We start from the raw sequence: 19,958 nt of genomic DNA, 5'->3' as shown, positions 1-19,958 counted from the left end.
GAAGCACTTAAACTAATTACCCTGTGAAAGACAAGGCTGATTAAAATATGGGAATGATTGATGTGAATGAATCAATTTTATAGCAAGAGGGTAGTCATGATGCCATGGACAATTTGAAAGAAGCGAAGATGAGAGAAACAATGAACTGTATGACTATGTTCACAGTGCTGCTATAAAATTAAATCTGATTTTACTTTATCTTTAGGATAACTTGCCATTTAAAGCTTGTAGATTGCTAGCTTAGAGGTTGTTGTTTCCCGTGAAGATTGGGATTTTGAAAACTGAAAACATAAACATGCCGATAATGAACGGGGGGTGGGGGGGGGGGGGGGGTGGGGGGTGGTATGCCACATGAAATAGGCAACCAATTGCTGGCATATACCAATAGTTTACACCCAGTAAGTTGGACTACATCAAAATCAGAAGAAAAAGAAGGCAGAGAAACATGTAAGCCTTGCAATGTGAATGCAGCCTCTTACACATGTACAGGCCATGACTGTGCTAGTAGGTAAAATGCTGGAAAGGAGGTGAACATGAGAGGGAGGGATGAAGAGGAGCTGGTTGAATCTGATAACCTTGGATGAGTGAATGTCACTCGTCTTCTTAGATCAGGACCGGGCACAGCATACTGGACTAAGGCTGCTGAACAGAGTGATGCATCATACCCTTAAAGTATGTGTTTATAAATGAGCAGTGCATTAACAGTTAGAACTGGATTTTACATCTTACCGTATCATTAATATACTTTGAGTCTTTGTGTCTAGAAATGAAAAAGCCTTATATCTACCATTCACTCTGTTTAATAGTTTTTAATTAGCATATTTTTATCTGTGTGCTTATTATGGACAGCAACACTCAAATCATTTGTGTTCATGAATATCTGGAACACCTCTCACTGTTCTGAAAGCTTGAACCTTTGAAACAGTACAGTATGTTTTATATTCACAGTGCTGCCCCGCTGTGCATTTTGTATATTGCAATATCAACTAACACAAATGAAGCACATTTGATAAATGGACAAGAGGTAATTGCACTTATGTAACCCAATACAGATGTAACACAAACACAGTTACATAACACAAACAGACTAAATGCCAGCATCTTTTATTGTGACTGTGGCTGTGTTGATAAGAAAAGCAAAATAAGAAAATATGACATTTGTTCAAAACATTTAGCTGAGAGCTGAGGAGGGCTGCCGCTTCTATAAACTCTGTAAATGACACTGGCTGTGATAGATAGAAGACACAAAAATGAAGACAAGCACATGGATAGATAGACAGGCAGAGAGAGCAGACATTACCCCATAAGGCTCCTGAAAGCAATCCAAGCCAGAAAACAGAGGAGGAAGGAAAAAAAGTGAAAAAGACCGAGACAGTCAGCAACAGATAAAAGACAGAGAGAAGCATCAATCTACGACTAGCAAAAGGGAAATCAGAATGACAGAGAAAGCAGCACAAGGTAAAATACAACAGACAAACTGTGGATAAACTTTGAGGACAGAGTCAATATGTGAAACAGTAGCGGACAAGAAAATAATTGACATTTGAAACAGAATGTGTAATCACCTTGTCACTTCAGAGACTCAGAATGCAGGTCTGGAACTGTCAAAGGGCTCATTACCTCCATTAATACTGTGTCTATGGATTACATTTACTTCTGATTGGATGGAAGGTCTCGTCAGATCTGGCACTGGATCTTTTTTGTCTAAATGTGCAGGGTACAACTGCAAACCTACTACCTCTTCTGTCATTAGTTAACTCTCAGTGATACAATAAACCTAGCCACTGCCCGAATTGGGCCAGTTCTTACCTAGTAGTAGTACTCGGATGTTAGATTCTGTCAAACTGATTACCTATTACTTACTCATTACACAGCACAGGGATTTTATAATAAATGTAGGTCCTCAATCAATATGTAATTAATGTAAGCATAAAAAAATAAGCCTGGTTTCTTGCAATAGTTAAGGAAGCACAAATGTGCAGCTGTGTAAGGTTGTACCACTGATCGCATATAAAGACAGATGATTGACAGCTCCCCAAAAATGAAGCCAAAACACCTTGATTACCCCAGCGACTAGTTGCAGTATAGCTCATTTACACTATATTGTCAAAAATATTCACTCACCTATCCAAATAATTGAAATCAGGTGTTCCAATCATTTCCATGGCCACAGGTGTATAAAAGCAAGCACCTAGGCATGCAGACTGTTTCTACAAACATTTGTGAAAGAATGGGTCGCTCTCAGGAGCTCTGCGAATTCCAGCATGGTACTGTGATAGGATGCCACCAGTGCAACAAGTCCAGTCATGAAGTTTCCTTGCTCCTAAATATTCCACAGTAAACTGTCAGTGGTATTATAACAAAGTGGAAGTGATTGGGAACGACAGCAACTCAGCCACAAAGTGATAGTGGCCATGGGATGTCAAGAATGAGTGGTGATCCACTGCCCAATCACTATTGAACAGACTCCCAATGGTGTTCTCCGCAAAAAAATGGCAGTGCTAGTATTTGTGATATTTTGGTATTTGGTTTCACTTTTGTCCAATGGGTGAAGTTTAGACATCTGTCTTTATATCAATGGGTACAACATGTGATGTTCGGTCTTTTTTTCCCCTCTTTTTCTGAACACCATAACTGGGCATAGTATCAGCATGATACTTTCACTTTCACTTTACAAGGTGTCCCAGTATATGAAATAATGACCTTGGCAGAGGAAATTCACCTCCAAGTTGCCCCTTACCTTCAAATACCAAGCTAGACGTAGATAACTGAACAGGCAGATCCTGCACAAACACAGCTTTTTAACAAAACCTTTTACAACTTCAAGACTTAAAGAACAACCAAATAGCAATCTGTTAAACTACAGTCACGAAAAAATATATCTGCAGTGTATTGAGCTCCAGGATTTGCAATTATGTACAAGCTTGAAAGCTAGCACCATCTCTTCTCTGCTCTTTCCGTCCCCTCCTAAACATTAATCGGCCAAGCTGTGCATGGGCCATTAGCCGACTAGCAGGGAGGGGCTGTGAGACTTTATGTAACAATGACAGATGAGTTTGACATAGTCATGTCAGCGAACTAACCCCAGGCAGAACAAAAGTCTCAGAGTTCACAAGGAATAATTGGATGAACAAATTGGATTTGTTTGTTAAAGAAAAACATAGGAGCAGGAGCATGAACCCACACTCCAGTGATGGAGCAAACTGTAGCAAAAGACAACAGTTGTATCAGCATGTTGTTGTGGTTGTGTCCATCCTTGATATACATCGTATTCATCAACCCTGCAGCTGTGATAGAAAGTAAGTGCAACACTGCAGCAATTAAAAAAAGATGACTTACGAGCAGGCAAAGGCCACCAGAGCTCCACTGACCACGATGAAGTCCAGAATGTTCCACAGGTCACGAAAATAAGAGCCAGGGTGGAGGAGCAGCCCCAAGTCAATCATCTTGAGTTACAGAATTAACAGGGATATCTTTACAATCATAAAAGCTAACACAGACACTTTATTTGTTTCAATGCCTCTTTAAGAAACTCTTTTTCCTTAAGCTATAAAACACCTTTAAAGACCTCTCATCAAGAGCATTCACCATGTAATGCATTTGGAAATAGTACAGAATGTTGTCAAGGATAAGAAATACAGTGGAACCCCGGCTTACGAAGACCCTATTTAACGAAAAATTCAAGTTACGAAGGGACTTAACGGCAATATTTCTGCCCGTGGTACAGCAAAATGCCTGTGTAACGAAATCCCACAAATACAGGAAAATTCATGTTAATTTCAAATTTGCCGCGACCGAAATTTAAAAAAAAATTATGAAATAGAAAGTTAAAAAAAAAATTAGAAGTTTAAATTTTTTTAAAAAAAATATCATTGCACAGTGTACGTACATACATTAATTAATGTAAATGTAAGTTTTAGTTTTAATGTTTAGAATTAAATTCCATAATGTTATGTACATGTACACGTACGTATGTATGCATGCATACGTATGCTTTCTTCAGCCTCCGCCACCTCCGCCACCTCCTCCTCCACCAAGAACTTCGTCTTCAGCCAGCATCGCCTCACTCAAAAGGTACATACATAATTTATTTTATTGATATTTATTAATAAATTTATCATTTATAAATTATTTTCTTCATTTCAGATTGTATTTTGGAATATTCTTAGTGTTTTTTTTCAAATATTAAGTCATATTTGTAGAAGACTGGTAGGGGGCCTGGAACGAATTAGGCTATTTATAGGGAAAAAGGTGCATCGACTTACGAAAATTTTGACTTACGAAAGACCCTCTGGAACGAATTCACTTCGTAAGTCGGGGTTCTACTGTATAAAACCACAAACCCAATTAGCAATTCCAGCGACATGACAACACTGTCTGCTGTGAGCTACTGTGGCCATACCAGGAAAGATGGATATGATGATTTGCAGGTCAAAAAATGGCTAGATATACCAAGCTAAGTTTGATTGAAAAGGACATATCTTAAAATGAAGCATGTCCCGATAAGATGAACGACATAGTTGAATAACGTAATAACAATATTGTTGAAACAACTGGTATATGCAACCTCTAAAAAAGCTTCAGTTTTCAAACACACTGAGTCCAAACTAGGATCTTGCGTGTACTATACCTCCATTAGAGCAGCCTTCTCACCTTAATCACCATTTCAAATGTAAAGACTCCAGTGAAGACATAATCCAGATACTTTAGAACCTAAAAAACAGGGTGTAAGAAAATAGCCTGTGAGATGACTCATCTACAGATCAAGTGACAGGTGTTTTCAATCTAGGACACACTGGGAGAGAGTGTGTGTGTGTGTGTGTGTGTGTGTGTGTGTGTGTGTGTGTGTGTGAATGGACCAGATAGGCACAACATGTTCCTCTGCCCCGTCAAAGGTTTCAAGCTCCGTCAGCTTTGCACTCCCCTGCATTAACACACATTGCCTGAGCACCCACACAAGCAGGCAAACACAAATGAACAGTGCACAAACACACATGCACAGCTTCACCTCAGATTCCCTCTGCGCCCCTGATGAGAATATGAATTAGATGTGCTTATCTGTCAAGATGCAAAAACTCAAGTCATGTTTCTGTGTGCTTGTACTTACACCCAACACAGTCTATAAATCATTTGAAGAGTACAGGAACATGTTACTAAACTGGATTTGTGCCACTTTTGCAGTTTTATTAAACACTTTCTCAAGTGAGAGCTGCAATATTTGAGAAAGATTTATTACTAAAAAAGGCTTATTTCTGAGTTTCCTACAGTTTGTTATTTGGTATGGCAAACTGTTGAGCCCTGTAGTCCATATGATAGGTGTTCCTCATGCGCTTGTGTGAGCATCTACATGTTCTTCTAATACAGATCAGTTTGACTGTCCACCTGACAACCAGTGTGTTTGTTCCTTCCAGATGTTTATTAATGAAGTCTCGAAGTCAGTCTGACTCACATTGTTGCGCGGTGCATTAGCCTGCACTGGGTCCTCAGCTGCCAGAGCGATGCTGCTCATGGTAATGACCATCAAGATGCACATTTCAAAGTAGCGTAGGTTGACCACGTAGTGACACAGCCGCCGTACCCTGCAACACCATACAAACATTTAACACAGTAGAGGTAAGACATTAATATGGGCCATCTGAGTTTTCAATGTCTGTTTATAGAATCTTTATGTAACAGATTTGAAAAAGAGCTGCCTCTGCATGAAAACTTAACTGAGACTACTAAAACTAAAACTAAACTAACTAAGCTAACACAATAAGTGAATGTAATCAGTATGGTCAGAATCAGACAGAGTATGCCAGTTTGAAAGGTGTGTTTTCAGACAAGATTTTAAGGTCGTCAGAGAGAGTCTTTATTGCAAATGACTTGTGAGAGAAAATTCCAAAGGTGTGGGACTGGGCAGCTGAAAGCTCTAAACCTCTGCATCACTGCACATATGTACTTCTGCTCACTCAAAAAATATCCCGAGCTATTCCCTTAGGGCACCAACCTATCATATTCCACTACAGTACTATGAGCTTCAGATTTGAGGTGCTCACACATTTCTGAACTGCTTTGAACTGAGCTGCAAACAGCCCAATGTGTGCTGGGTGACATAATATAATGAAGCCAATAGAACTACATCATCAGCATAAAGTAAAAACATGTGAACACTCTAGAGATGAAGAAATAAGCAATACATTTATTGTATTATCTCAACAAGGTAGGTGAATTGAATAATAACAGCAAAAAATAAGACTCATCTTTTTTAATTTTCTATGTGTTGTTAGTTCTTTTTGTGCACTATACAGAAGTAATAATGACTTGAATTTAAGAGCTTTTTGTTATTCTCACATCACTCTTCTCAGTCCCCTTTCAGTTATGACTTACGGGTTTGTTTGCCCAAAGATGAACATAGAGCTGTAGGGAAGGATCTGCCGAGGCCCATTAGCTGCCTCTTCTTCCTCGAGATCTTTCTTTTCCTCACTGAGTTGGAAGTTGTCACAGTCGATGTTGTTAACTGGTGTGGAAAAATAAATACACAATTCTGGCTCAAAGAAGTACAAACACAAGTAAATAGTTGTTTATTTTTGTATTTGCTCTGCATGATACTTTAATTGACTCACTATGCCTCATAAGATTTGTATTGTATTCGGAATGACAAGACCAAGAATTACAGACATGAACTTTCTTCATTGAAAACCAATAAAAATGCAAATACTTGACCTGAAAAGCAGTCACTTTTACGTAGTCAAAAAAAGCTGTGGCATTCCTTAGCGTGAAGCATTCGGTATTATTATTTTGATTACTATAAGTCATGTTAGTGTCATGCCTCCATGGATGGCATTGACAGTCCATCACCATGGTTCACACTGAAATAATTCAACAACTACTGCATGCATTGCCTTGATATCTGCCACATGCATATGCATACTGACCTTATATATTCCCCTTTGAACTAGCACCACCTCAAGATTGACTGTTATATTTTTTGTGAAATACTGTATCTCAAGAACAACTGGATCAATTTCATGTTCAAATGTTATGACTTTGGTAATAATTTTATGTTTCACCTTGAACAATCATCAGTTGTTTTTTTTTGTCCAGTATTTCAAGGCTCAAAGGTTCAAGGGTCCTGTCCTACTGATGTAAACGCCAACACTTCCCTCGGTCTCTGAGCTCCCTGCCCAGGCCGTGAGCTACACAGCTATGGTTGGCAGCAGTTTGTGGTTACTCTGGTGATATCTTAACCCCCATTTTAACCCCCATTTGTTGTGAGTATGAATTCCCAAGTTGCCAAATCTTCCATATTGTTCCAGGTACTAAAACAGAGCATTCAGAGAGAGAGAGTGAATAAAATGTGTTTTTTGAACCTTAAAAGGCAGTAAACATTTTTTTAATATAAGTATGGTACCTTTATCTCAAGACATTGCTGTGAAATACAATCTACTAATCTAACCTAACCTGCTGGCTTGGCTGTAGACTCTTCATTGTGTTAAACGGTTTCAAAAATAATCTTCTTGACAGAAATCTGAAGTAATGATTATTTTCTAAATTAGATTTAACTAGACTTAATGACACAGCTGTAAAGTTGAGACTAGTGGAAATTTTTTCGACAATATGTTTTTATTTTATAACCAATACAAATAACAGCTACATTTTTACGTCCTACAATCTTTGAGATTCTTCCCCACTGTGACAATGATATGCAGTACTCACTGGGTATGATGGTGGTTTCTCCAGGCGGGGCAGTGATGGTGACAGGGATGTGGATGGCGTTGCTGTTGAGGCCTGCCTGGCTAGCCCTGGTCGAGTTCTTCTGGTTGTCAGCATCTTCTTGCTTTTCTCCAAGACTCAAGGTGCTCCGCATTGCCTGCAGAGGACTGGAAGCGTCCTCCTCAGCATCTGGATGCCTCTCCCTGAGGAAAGAGGTGTATCACAGGCATAATTATACTCTGCTCACAGGATTCTTCAAGCTTTTTCTGCCAAATGAGATCCATTTGAGAAATCCTCTCTGTCCACTTGGGAAACAGGCCACAACTTATATGGCAACAAACTAAAGTAGACATTTACTGTTACCCAAACATAGATATGTTTACATATAATGGCAAACTGATGCAAAAGGTGTCTTACAGTATAACATTTAAGTCTAAAAGATCCATTAGAGAATTAGTTAAGCCCATTCACATACACTACAGGCAAATCAAGGAGCTGTACAGCTGTACCTAATGTTTAGATGTTTTGAAAACTGTAATACCCTTACCACATGAACAAATATTCAAAATAGGCAATGAAAATATAAAATGACGCAAGACTCTGCAACTGCCAGTCTTTTGTCTCAAATCAGTCTTATTCAGAATTTAGTCCGTTGTAGAGTTAAGAGAAAATAGATGTTTCAATTTCAACAAATCCAAATCAGAAGCACCGTGAAGGCCAATAAATAATAATGAACTGCTGTGGTTGTTTGAGCTGGCATAAGGTGGGTTGTTGTCTACAGGTATGGTCACAGTAGTTTGAATAGGAAGTATATACTGTCATAGTTTCAATAAGGCTAATGTGTACTGAGCAGAACACCAAAACCTTACTATGAAAAAAAAAATAAACACAAACTGTAAAATCTGCTTAAGTAGTACTTCAGTTTGTAGTCTGGTAGCATAATGCAAATACAATGAAACACACAACACATGGTAACTTAGCAGTGCATTAGTGCTTCTACTGGATGGGCATGCCTATTTCACACAATTGTAGTCACACAAAGATGACCTCTGACCTGCGTATCTGCAGGACCAGCTTGCACCATAACAAGTCATGCATCCTTCAGTTGGTCCATTGTTTGAGTTTTATTAGTTATGAATGAGAAGTGGAATGAATATTTGCAGGTTTTCAGTAAGATAACATTATACTTCCACCCTGCAATGAGTGTTTTTTTTTGGCAACTTTGGGACAGCAAAAGAAATTGTGAAAAAAATGGTTTTGGTTAAAGAACTTTAACAACCATCTGGAGCAATTTGGGGTTCAGTATCTCTGCACAAGGATACAATAATGCACAACCCATCAACCTCCTGAGGCACAGCTGCCCCAAAAATGATGACACTGACTTACAATTACTTTATTGTAATGTAAGTTGTTTTCCCTCCCTGTTAGCAGACAGTTGTTAATTGTCATCCAGCAGTTATGGAAACATAATGTTTCATTTCCCTGTTCAACTGATATATCGATGTCCAATATTCACCACTTTTATCTGCATTTTTAGCTTTCTGAATGTGCCTCTGCCTCTGAATGTGAATCTAACCAGTAAAGTTGTGAGCTAAACAATCTACTGAAAAACTTCCAGCTTCATAAAATGAAGGAGAAGATTAAGGAGATAACTCTCTGTGACCTCATCACTACATCACTAGATCACATTTTCATTTGATATATTATTATTATTGTTATTATTATTATTATTATTATTATTATTATTATTATTATTATTGTTGTTGTTGTTGTTGTTGTTATAAATTATATTTCAATTATAAATTTTATATACATTTTGCTTATAGCAGCTTTAAAGAGAGAGATGGCAACGATACCGCAATGTCAGAAGTGAAACTATAACCAGGCATGAAGTGGCTACATGATAGTACCGATCCAGTATGATTAAGGCACAGCACACAATCTAATACTTCAGAATTTGGATGCCAAATCCCCAGTACTGTATGTTACATATTTAACTTCATATATGAGATTAAGATGATAGCAATTCAGTGCTTAGCTGTTTTCTCATTCTGATGACCTATCACTAATTCATAGCTACACCACTACCTGAGCAAGATTGGAAAACATTATTCATACCACCATTAACTTTGAATTTACTATCAATTTTCCAACCTGGGTCATGTTTCCATAGTTTCTACCCATGTTTACACCAATTTAGATAAGATTCACCTCAACAATGTTGTGGCTGTAATAGCAATGTTTGGACAAGTAATAACAATGTCTTACCTGTAACACAGATATAATGCTGGTGTTTAAAATGTCAATAGTAGAAAAGAAGACACAGCTTGTATATAAAACAAGTCTTTCTTTGAAAAAGCATTATTGTGCATCTAAATTAACTTTTGAATGTTTAAAATGTTGGCACAGTCTCGCTATGGCCAATGTAGAATCATTAATAATGAAAAAAAAAACAGGTAATATCATAATATTATACATAATATACTATAATGTTTGCAGTCTTACCAGTGACCTTTGGTTCCATTCCTGCTTCTCTTACAGTCGTCTCCATCAAGCGTAGACTGAGCTCTGACCATACGGGAACTGCGTCCCTTCCTCTCTCCGTTACTGTCCCCTCCTCCCCCTTTCCCCCTGCGCTCTCCCTGTGCACCATTTACTATCATTCCATTTTCTTCTTTTGGTGGACGATGGGAATGATGATGGTGATGCCCCCTTTCTTCTCCTCCCCCTTGCACATGATTGGCCTCCTCATCAGGGGAGCCAGGCTGGTGGTGGTGCCTATGTCCCAGTCCTCCGTCACGGCTATGGCTCCTCTCCCCTCTCCTCTCTTTTGTCTCTGTGTTTTTCTCTCTACTCCTACTGTGATGGGTGTGGTGCCTCCCTCCCCGGCCATCACCTCCATCCCTGCTCTCCCCGTTCTTGTCACGGTGCCGGTGATGCTTCTTGGGGTTGGCGTGGTGGTTGTCTCCCAACCCATCCTGCCTGGGATCCTGCTCCCATTCTCCTTCAGGTGGCCTGCTGGGTTTGTCGCTGTCCCTGGCCTCCACCACGAGCGGACGGTCCAAGTGAGTCATCATGTCAGGATGCAGGTGGAGAGCAGAGGACATTTGGCGGCGCTCTTCAGGGTCAAGTTCGTTGAACAAGGCCTCACTACTCGCCCTCATGTTATGCCTCCTCAGCTGGTTGGTCCTCTGCTCCCACACAGACATGGACTTTGCTGACCGCTGCTGTTCCTTACTGTACAATGGAATCAAGCCGAAAGAAAAAGATCATGTGACAATTAGAAAACTATGAAAAATGTCAAGTTCCTTTATGTATGGGGTTTGGCTGAACATCACCATCCACAGTGTCATCCATAGCATCTTTTATTATTTAATAGTCATAGAGCTCATAAAAAGATACAATAAGTGAGAGTACAATAAGGTGGTCTATGGATGCATCAGCACAAATGTTCACCATGGTAAAGCTTTCACTTACCATGCTTGAGTGTTAAATGGAAAAGTGGCTAAAACTTCCAATGCAAATTAGATGATATTTAATTTACCAGCACCTTAAGGTGGTAAAGTTTGTCTAATGATGAGGATTCTGCTGCTATTATGTGATCAGATAGTTGGAAGCCTTAGCCTTATTTTGAGTCTTCTAAGCTGAAGTCTTCTGACATGGCTTTGATAGAGGCAAAAAAAATAAATAAATCATTCAGTTACACCTCTAAGGTAAACATTTCACCAATAAATACCATCTATGCAGAGGTGTTAGGGTTAACGTGATTAACATAATTTTAAAAAGGGTAATCTGTGCCTACCAGATGTACGGTATTTATTTTCTCAAGAAACTGTGGATGAAGAAAGGGCAGGGGATAAAATGTTGGCATTTTACATTTCTGCAATCTACTGTACAGCTTGGCCAGAAGTCTGTAGGCAGAAATCAGTGGTCAAGAAATTATTTCAACATTTGTGATTGAAGCCACTGGATATTTTACCAAGATCAAGACATTTTCCAGCCATGGCTGTGGCGACAGAACCTGGTAGGCCAAAACATGATTTCTTCCTTAGCCTAACAACTTGTTTTGTGCCTAAACCAAACCAGACCACAAGTACAGCGTTGACACAACATACAATTTTAAATTGAACCTAAAGTAATATGGGAACATGAAGAAATGTTAACTTTCAGCATACCCATGATTTATGGAAACGTACATCAACAACATTGGTCGAGTCAACGAATACTATAGATTACTGTACATGTCACTATTTCATGAACTGCTGTGAATGTGCATTGGAAAACACATTCTGAATTTGAAGTTAATATGAGCCTTCAACAGTCGGCCAAATAAAATACAAATGATGTAAATATGATCATATTATTATTGAAAAATGTGTTGTTTTGAAACTGAAGACCAGTCCCAAATATTAATAAACAACAAGCAATCCACTGTGCACATAGATCATATCATAGGGCAATGGAAAGAAGAGTGAGGCACAGGTAAATTCACTTAGTCACCATGTAGATTAAACTCTGTCTAAAGAACACATAGCAGGCAGTTCTGTTTTTTTGTGTATTTAACTATCAAGATAAAACTATTTTGCATCTTTGCATTTTGCTTCATCGCGGCACTCAGAAGTTAGAATGATCCGACATGTCATGTGGCAAACCTGACTGATCGGTCATGCAAGTAAACAGAAATAATTTTTCAAACCCTGTTTGACTCAGGTCATGTATAAATGAGGCAGGCAGCAAAAATGTGCTCTTTGTGATGGCCACTCCTTACATGTATCTTCTTTAAGGACAACAGCAAGCTGCTTCCTGAGGTGAGAAGAAAATGGTAGGGGCTCACACTAACGGGTGAAATGAGTTTTTTCAACATGGGGTGCTCTACAGGAGTGAAAATAATCAAACACACAAACGAAAATCCTTTGACGTGTCCACATTTCCATCTAGCATGTATGAAGGCATTGCATGTGGTTTCTGTTTTTGCACAGTATGATTTATTTACATGGGCCTTTATGGGTTAGTTAAGTTTGTTCCATCGGGTCACCTGTACCTCAAGATTCGTCGGGCAGGGGAGGAGTAGACAGAATAACTCCTAAAAGACAGACAGAACACACGGACAGACAGAGGACACAGAGGACACAGGATAGGTTTCCACAGACAGGTGAGCAACAGACATACAAGTAGTGTTTATATGTTTACAGAAACGAATATGAGAGATGTAACACTGAGGAGAGTTATTTTGAGACATATTAACTAAGCACAAACATACACTGAGAAAGACAAGAAGAGGGCAGAAAAATTACAGCCAGCTTTAGTTTTGTTATCTCAAAGAGATGAAATGTTAAATAAGCGTCTCTGCTCTTTAAACGATGGAGACAACAAATCGCTGGGCAGGGGAGCAAACTTACAGCTGGCCATTGCGTTTAATTTTGGATCATATTGTCTTTTAAAGTGATGTCCTGGGGTCTAAGATAACAAACAGAATGGAAATGTCAAACCGCCTGTGGTGATAGCAACGATCAGAGAAATTAAACATTTATATACAAATTATTCACATCAGAGCGCACTGAGCACAAGATGAATTACTCTAGGCACCAACACTGAGGAGCTGCAGCCATAAACCAAGTACACAATGGGTTGTTAAGGCCAGAAGGGGGTCATAACTGTGTTTATGTATCAGCAATTTACACTCAAAATTACACTTGCACGGCCTCATAGCTTTGAATGTGTTCTGGGTTTGTGCTATTTACATCTGATTGCATTTTTCTGCTCTGCAAGGCACTTTGTGATTACATGTTTTGTTTGTTCCTTAAGAACCATAAATACATTTCACTTTACCAGCAATGAAGACATTAGAAACTGCAATTTAGTTTTTATGGAAGTCCAGAGGAAAGAGGAGAGGAAATGAGAAAGGAAGGGAGATGAGAGAGGACCAGAGAGGAAACAAGGAGAGAAAAAAGAAAACCAGGAGAGGAGAGGAGAGGAGAGGTCCGCAAGTAGGGATGATGAAAGGAGGACAAGAGAAAAGGGGGAGAAGAAACAAGAAAGGAGCGGACAAAGGAAAGAGGAGAGGAAACAGTAGAAGAAAGGAGGGAAGAGAACATGAAGGGAAGAAGAAACATGCTGAGAAGAGAGGAGTAGAAAGAAGACAAGTGAGGTCCACAAGTAGGGAAGACGAAAAGAGGACAAGAGAAAAGGGGGAGAAGAAACAAGAAAGGAAAGGACTAAAGAAAAGAGGAGAGGTGAAAAGGAAAGAGAGAAGAATAGATAATAAGATAATAACCAGAAAGGAGACGAGACGAGCACAGGAACACAAGAGGACAAGAAGAGAGGAGAGGAGAGGAGAGGAGAGGAGAGGAGAGGAGAGGAGAGGAGAGGAGAGGAGAGGAGAGGAGGAGGAGGAGGAGAATATTGTAACAGAGAGTGATAACTCACGGTGACTGAATGCTGTTGATGGACGACCTGCGAGAGAGTGCATCTCGATTTTGCTTTACAAAACTGTACATGCAGAACAAAAACAAAAGAAAAAATGAGACACAAAACTGGAGGGGACAGGTGGACAGACAGTCCATCTGTCCCCTCCTGTCTTACAGTAAAAAACTAATCTGTGCAACCACTCCAATAACACAACAGCAACAAAAATGTGTTCAGGAGTTTCATTCCAAAACAGGAAAAGGTATTTCAATTCTAATCAACTGTTAATAAAGATTTTAAATAGCTATAGATTGTAAAATGATTCCTGATTGGGATTTTTTGATTTTTTTTTTTTTTACCTTATAAGGCTATAATAATTTTGTAATGAAACCCTGTGATGCTCTTTAAGAGCACATGTAATGCAAATAAAACTGTTCATTTAAAATAAAAGCATTTTTTACCACACTGTCCAATGTACAACTTAAAATTCTGACGACAGCGGAAGTAACACAACGGATCACATAATAACAGTAATGACGGAGGAAAGATTAGAAAGTTAGCTACCCAGTGATTACACAGGGGTCTCATTTATAAAACGCACATATGCAAAAAATGGGGCTTGAAAGAGTCATATGCCACTTCCCTGCAAAAGTTGCAATCTATGAGGGGAATTGGTGACACAAATGGTGAGGTTAAATTAAACATGAGGGGCATTATTCTGTAGCTAATAATACATCTCACAATTGATTTCACTTCAAAACAAATGTTATTCATAGAACCATGTTATCATAGACATTCAAACACTCAAATCTGAAATCATACTTCCTAAGCGCTGTCTCACCATCAGATTCCCCTGGAGTGTAGCAGAGAGGGCCGGACTGTTTGATGATGAAATTATCATCATCAGTTGTAGAAATCCATGATCACAGATATAATCAAAAAATGTACACATTTAACAAAATACAATTTTAATTTTCATAGAGCCTAGTTGTGTAGTTATGTGTAAAATCACTGCAGTGAACACCATCGACTGTGCTGTCAGGTGAAACACTCAGCCTGATCACTGTATTCGTGTAAATGCTGTGGTGCCACTCAGTGTGTGATGCTGCATGGACTGCATGGACTATCACTGTTCTCACACTACTAAGGACAACGTGAATGAACACAATTTGCTTTGTAAACTCCACCTCACTAACGAACATTTGTTCTCTGTGCCATAAAAATGCATTTTCTTCATCTTTCTCTTGTTGTGGTCATGATGCAGTATATAGAGGGATCTATGTCCGTACATTTCCAGGTTGTTCCAGGGATTTATAAAACAAAATGGCGCATTGCTGGGTACATGCCTGGTTTTATACATTTGAATATTTTTGCCGCAAGCCCTTTCCAGCTTTTGGGTGCATGTTCACTTTTGGTATCTTATATAATGTTATATAAATGAGACCCCTGATGATTTGCTGTTGTCTAATTGACCTATTTCATAGACGAGACGTAAATTAAGGGGTGAGTGTTAATCAAAAATAATCACTTTGTCAATTAAATAGAGGGCAGTCGCACAAAGAGCTTCACAAAATGATTCAACACAACAATAAATCTAGACAATATGCATTATTGTTTTGTTTCTCACATTAACAGAACAGATGGGTATCAAAGAAAGACACATTTTAACCTCCAACGTTACATATTGCAGCTATTAATCAGTAATGAGGATGAAAACGCTCCAGTTTTCACACCAGCTCTCTCCTGACAGGCTCTCATAATTTCAGTGCTCATCCAGGATCTAAAAATAGGCTGAATTTAGAGGCACAATTAATTTCTACGTTGACACTAGACCCCTTACCTGTCAATCACAGGCTGGCAGTGGAGAGGGGGTGTGTCAAAAGTTTTAGCATGACAGGAACTATCTGAGTATATAAAGACATCCCTGTCATTATCATATTAGAGGAGATGGGAACTTCTGACAGTAGAGATTAAAGTTGTATTCTACCTCGTTCAGAGGACTAATGTTGCCTCTCCTGTCTCCATGTTCATCTGTTTTCTCTTTCTTTCAAAATAAGTCTGGAGAATTAAAAAAAAATATCTACAATGACATTCTTAATTAAAAACTTTGCTAAAGTAGAAGCATAGATTGATGCTTTAATGAGTTTGGTATAAAGTCCTACAGTTAATTCAATAATCAAAATTACATATTTTTCCTCTCACCTGTAGTGCCATTTATCCATCTAGATTGCACTATTGTAAAGAGTCAAGTTTTGGAGTTACTAGCGGTAGAGATGTCTGCCTGCACTAAAAAATGCCTTTGAAAAACACTCTCTCCAGAAATCAGGACACGGTTTCTCTAGATAATCCACAGATCTTGTTGTAAAACTTTTCATTGAAGAAATTTTTTTTCCCTATAAACAAGCAAAAGAAAGCTTGGATCAACAAGTGGATGAAAGTGAACTAACAAACCTAACTAAGTGAGCTAAAATTAGAGCTCAGCTAAGGTGGGCATCATTGTTGTTTACATATTGCAGAGAAGGTAAACACACAGCTGATACTGAACAAAACATACCAAATCAATGAACAGCACTTCAGGTATTGTCCCTTTAAAGTAAGTATTCATGATGTTTGATTTAAAGGTGACCTGTCAAGTGTCTTTCATTTTTGCAAATAAAGTAAAAAATCTGGAGAGCTGCTAACTGAAAGCTGACTTATTCGAGTAATGAGAATGGAAAAATTCCTAAAGCTATTCAATATTTTGTTCGGATGTGTGGCACCCATTTTAAAAATAAAATGCCATTCTGTCAGTATGTACTGAGTTTTAAGAGGTTAATGAACACTGAACATCATATTTTAAACATAAACCAAATCTAAAATTGTGTAATTCAGGTGTGACAAAACTGTCCAAAACTTGTGCATTTGTAATGCTACACACATTCAATTTTGCCATTATTGAGTTCAAAACATGTAGATTATGGTTGTAACATGGAAATGGGCTTGTGTCTGTGACACAAAAAAAAGAAATAATGAAAGAAAGAAAGTTTAAACCGCTGTTGAAAACCAACATGTATTGATGATTAAGCTTCCTTTATCTACTTCTAATAACTGAAGAAGGGGGCAACAGTGTGTAATAGACCAGACAGCACCACAGAAGCACTCTCATAGTGGGAGTAGATGAGGAGAAGTCCAGAACATATATCAGACACAGTATGTATACATAGACATTTCAGACTGACACAGCTGAACACATTCACACACTGAATGACAGCAGGACATTTATCTCCAGTGAGGGTGAACAGAGCTGCTGTTCAGGGAGACGGACGCTCACAAACTTACGCAGCAATGGAGATGTTGGCTGCTGACATTGGACTGACTTCCTTCACCTCCAGAGCCTTCTGCAGTGCAAGTTTCTTATTGGCTGCCTCCTCCTGCTCCTCTTCATCCTTTAGCCAGTAAAAACATGGACATAAAGCTGAGCTAAATAAAAATAAAGGCAGGGCTTTTTAGGCGCTGATGTGATGTGCAACATTGCCATCTGTTACTACTGTGTTTTCAAATACAACCTTCTGAGCCAGCCTACCTTAGTCAGCTCTTGCGCATTTGCGAGGTTATCAACAGCAATAGCCAAGAAGACATTCAGAAGGGTGTCTGAATAACAACAGGACTGAGGAAAAAATACAGATGCAGTATATATCCTGTGATGGAACAATGCTTTTTTTCCCAACCAAACTAACTGAGTAAGGCAGAATTTTATGAACCATTACTTAGAAGGGCTCCAGAGGAGTCCTAACCCGTAAGGAGATGCTATTCAGGCAGTAAAATGCAGAAGCATTATGTGTGAGGAGTTTGTCGATAACACAACCTTTGACGGTTATCACAATTTAAAAAAGGGTACAAGCTCTCAGCACAACACTGAAGTCCAATCTTACAGCAGCTAGAAAAACACGCTTGGCATCTCTGTATTATTTGGGTCTGTCACAACCAACAATTTCTGCAGTAATAAATCCAACTTTGGTTGCTCATACACCTCAGTGCATTATTTCCCCTTCCACTTAGCGTAAAAATACAGAATATGGACAAACATGGCACCCTTTGGTATATCCATTAATTTGTTTTAAACTAGAGATTATTGCTGATGGTCATGTTTACTCTGACTCATGCTCGCGTTATGCTCCCAAGAAGGAAAATGCTTCTTAGTTTGAATGATTCCTTGACCTTTCTTCTTATGCCTTATGTAAGGTTCTCAGCTCCTCAACTAAGGAACAAGACTGTCAGTTTGTTCTTTGTTTTAAATGAGGTGGAATCATCATTGTGGTATCTTGTTGGGCTGAATTAATGGTTAAAGGTAGAAGTTTCAAAATGAAGTGCATTCAAGAATGAAAATGTGCTTGATTTTTATTGTGTGTGTTGACTGACACTATTATCCCTCAATACAAAGCAATTAAGGCTGTGAGGAGCTGATCACACCTGGACAAAATAATGTTCTACCTAAACGTCATTCTACATTTCGATCTTGTTCTTCTTAACTAAGATGTCAAAGAGGATACAGTTTCCAAAGAGCGTGAGGACAATGAAGTAGACAGAGGAGAACATGCCGCGGCGAACACCTCCTTGAGACTCAATCCCGTGGTACATGACAGCGTTCCAATCCTCGCCAGTCAGAATCTAAGAAAGACAAAAGAATCAGAACGATGCCGCAGACATGGGGCTGGTTGCAAAGCAACGTGCAATTCTCACCAAGTGTAGAGTTAAATTACTTTACAGAGCGAAGGGTTATGAGCACAGGGTAATTGAAGGATTATCAGCAAACTCATTAAGGGACAAAAGGTAGAAAAACCTGACATTCCTGCTAATTAAAATGACTGATAACAATCTTTCTCGCTCCAAAAAGTCAATATTCTCTCATTCATTCAGACAAGTGAAGTGTGCCGTGTGTGTGTTAGTGTTCTGGTTTGTGCCTTACCTGGAACACAGTGAGGATGGCTGCTGGGAATGTATCAAAGTTTGTTGTTGGTGTCTCATTTTCAAAGTTAAACCTGGAAGAATAAGAATCCGAATATCATCATTATAAAAAGTTAAAATAATAAAAACACAGTACCAGCCAGATCTAAATGACATCTGGCTGCAGTTCAGAGGAAAATACAGTGAACCTTACTCTTAAGTATTTTTAAAATTATGACTAAAATCTATAAATATCAAGAAACCACTTGGATAAATAATGTCAAGGACCTACTGCTGAGCTGTTTATTTTTCTTCTTTTTTTACCGAGACAACCACTTAAGAAAAATTACTTTTTTAGAATTACCTTTTTTAATTAGCAATTTTCTCAGAGGTGAAATATAACACATTCAATGCTAGATATTGCACTACAGAAACAGCATCTCAGACGAATACAAATGCATGCCTTGTTCACTCAATAAACATGGCCTCAGAAACTCTGAAACTCACATCAAACTATAAGACCAGGCAATAATGAAGAATTAAGATCAGTTACTGCTTAGTCTACACCTCAGAAACATTTTTTAGTATACTGAAATATGAAAAGGTTTCTAACAAGCAGCCATGTTGAAAACAGACATGGCTAAGACAGGGACGGACTGACATGCACTAAAGTACACACTCACAATAAAGTCATGATAAACTGCAAGAGGGGAACTAAAGAAGGTGTCAAATCGGCAGCAGAAGAGAAGAGGTGACCCAGAATCAAATGTTTTCTTATTTTTTGGTTGCGTCTTTTTTCTGTTAATTCTTGTAAAGCTGCACTGATGACCGTGGTATATATTCAAAAGTGCTAATGAGTTAAACCCAAACATTACAAAGTGACTTTCATAGAAAAAGAATTAATAATTGGTTTGGACATAAGACCTCAGTAGCTA

General features: G+C 38.7%; 1 protein-coding gene across 3 annotated transcripts in view; it reads right to left on the bottom strand.

Moving 5' to 3' along the window:
• cacna1bb (calcium channel, voltage-dependent, N type, alpha 1B subunit, b) overlaps nucleotides 1–19,958 on the bottom strand; it is a 165,583-nt gene that overhangs the window by 46,495 nt on the left and 99,130 nt on the right. Inside the window, exons 19-31 of one of the 3 annotated variants that reach the window (XM_037116898.1) lie at nucleotides 19,046–19,118; nucleotides 18,630–18,747; nucleotides 17,663–17,730; nucleotides 17,419–17,525; nucleotides 14,122–14,184; nucleotides 12,737–12,778; nucleotides 10,201–10,932; nucleotides 7,699–7,898; nucleotides 6,370–6,499; nucleotides 5,450–5,579; nucleotides 4,654–4,713; nucleotides 3,340–3,446; nucleotides 1,301–1,312 (exon numbers count right to left, since the gene is read on the bottom strand). In XM_037116898.1, coding sequence (XP_036972793.1) covers nucleotides 1,301–1,312; nucleotides 3,340–3,446; nucleotides 4,654–4,713; nucleotides 5,450–5,579; nucleotides 6,370–6,499; nucleotides 7,699–7,898; nucleotides 10,201–10,932; nucleotides 12,737–12,778; nucleotides 14,122–14,184; nucleotides 17,419–17,525; nucleotides 17,663–17,730; nucleotides 18,630–18,747; nucleotides 19,046–19,118 — 1,842 coding nt within the window. The remainder of the gene's footprint in view (nucleotides 1–1,300; nucleotides 1,313–3,339; nucleotides 3,447–4,653; nucleotides 4,714–5,449; nucleotides 5,580–6,369; nucleotides 6,500–7,698; nucleotides 7,899–10,200; nucleotides 10,933–12,736; nucleotides 12,779–14,121; nucleotides 14,185–17,418; nucleotides 17,526–17,662; nucleotides 17,731–18,629; nucleotides 18,748–19,045; nucleotides 19,119–19,958) is intronic. The other 2 variants (XM_037116899.1, XM_037116900.1) reach the window with 2 other exon arrangements.

This window comes from Acanthopagrus latus, chromosome 12 (genome assembly GCF_904848185.1).
Source record: "Acanthopagrus latus isolate v.2019 chromosome 12, fAcaLat1.1, whole genome shotgun sequence".
Taxonomy (NCBI): domain Eukaryota; kingdom Metazoa; phylum Chordata; class Actinopteri; order Spariformes; family Sparidae; genus Acanthopagrus; species Acanthopagrus latus.
Note: the sequence above shows the minus strand (reverse complement) of the source record. Positions and strands in the feature narration are given on the sequence as shown.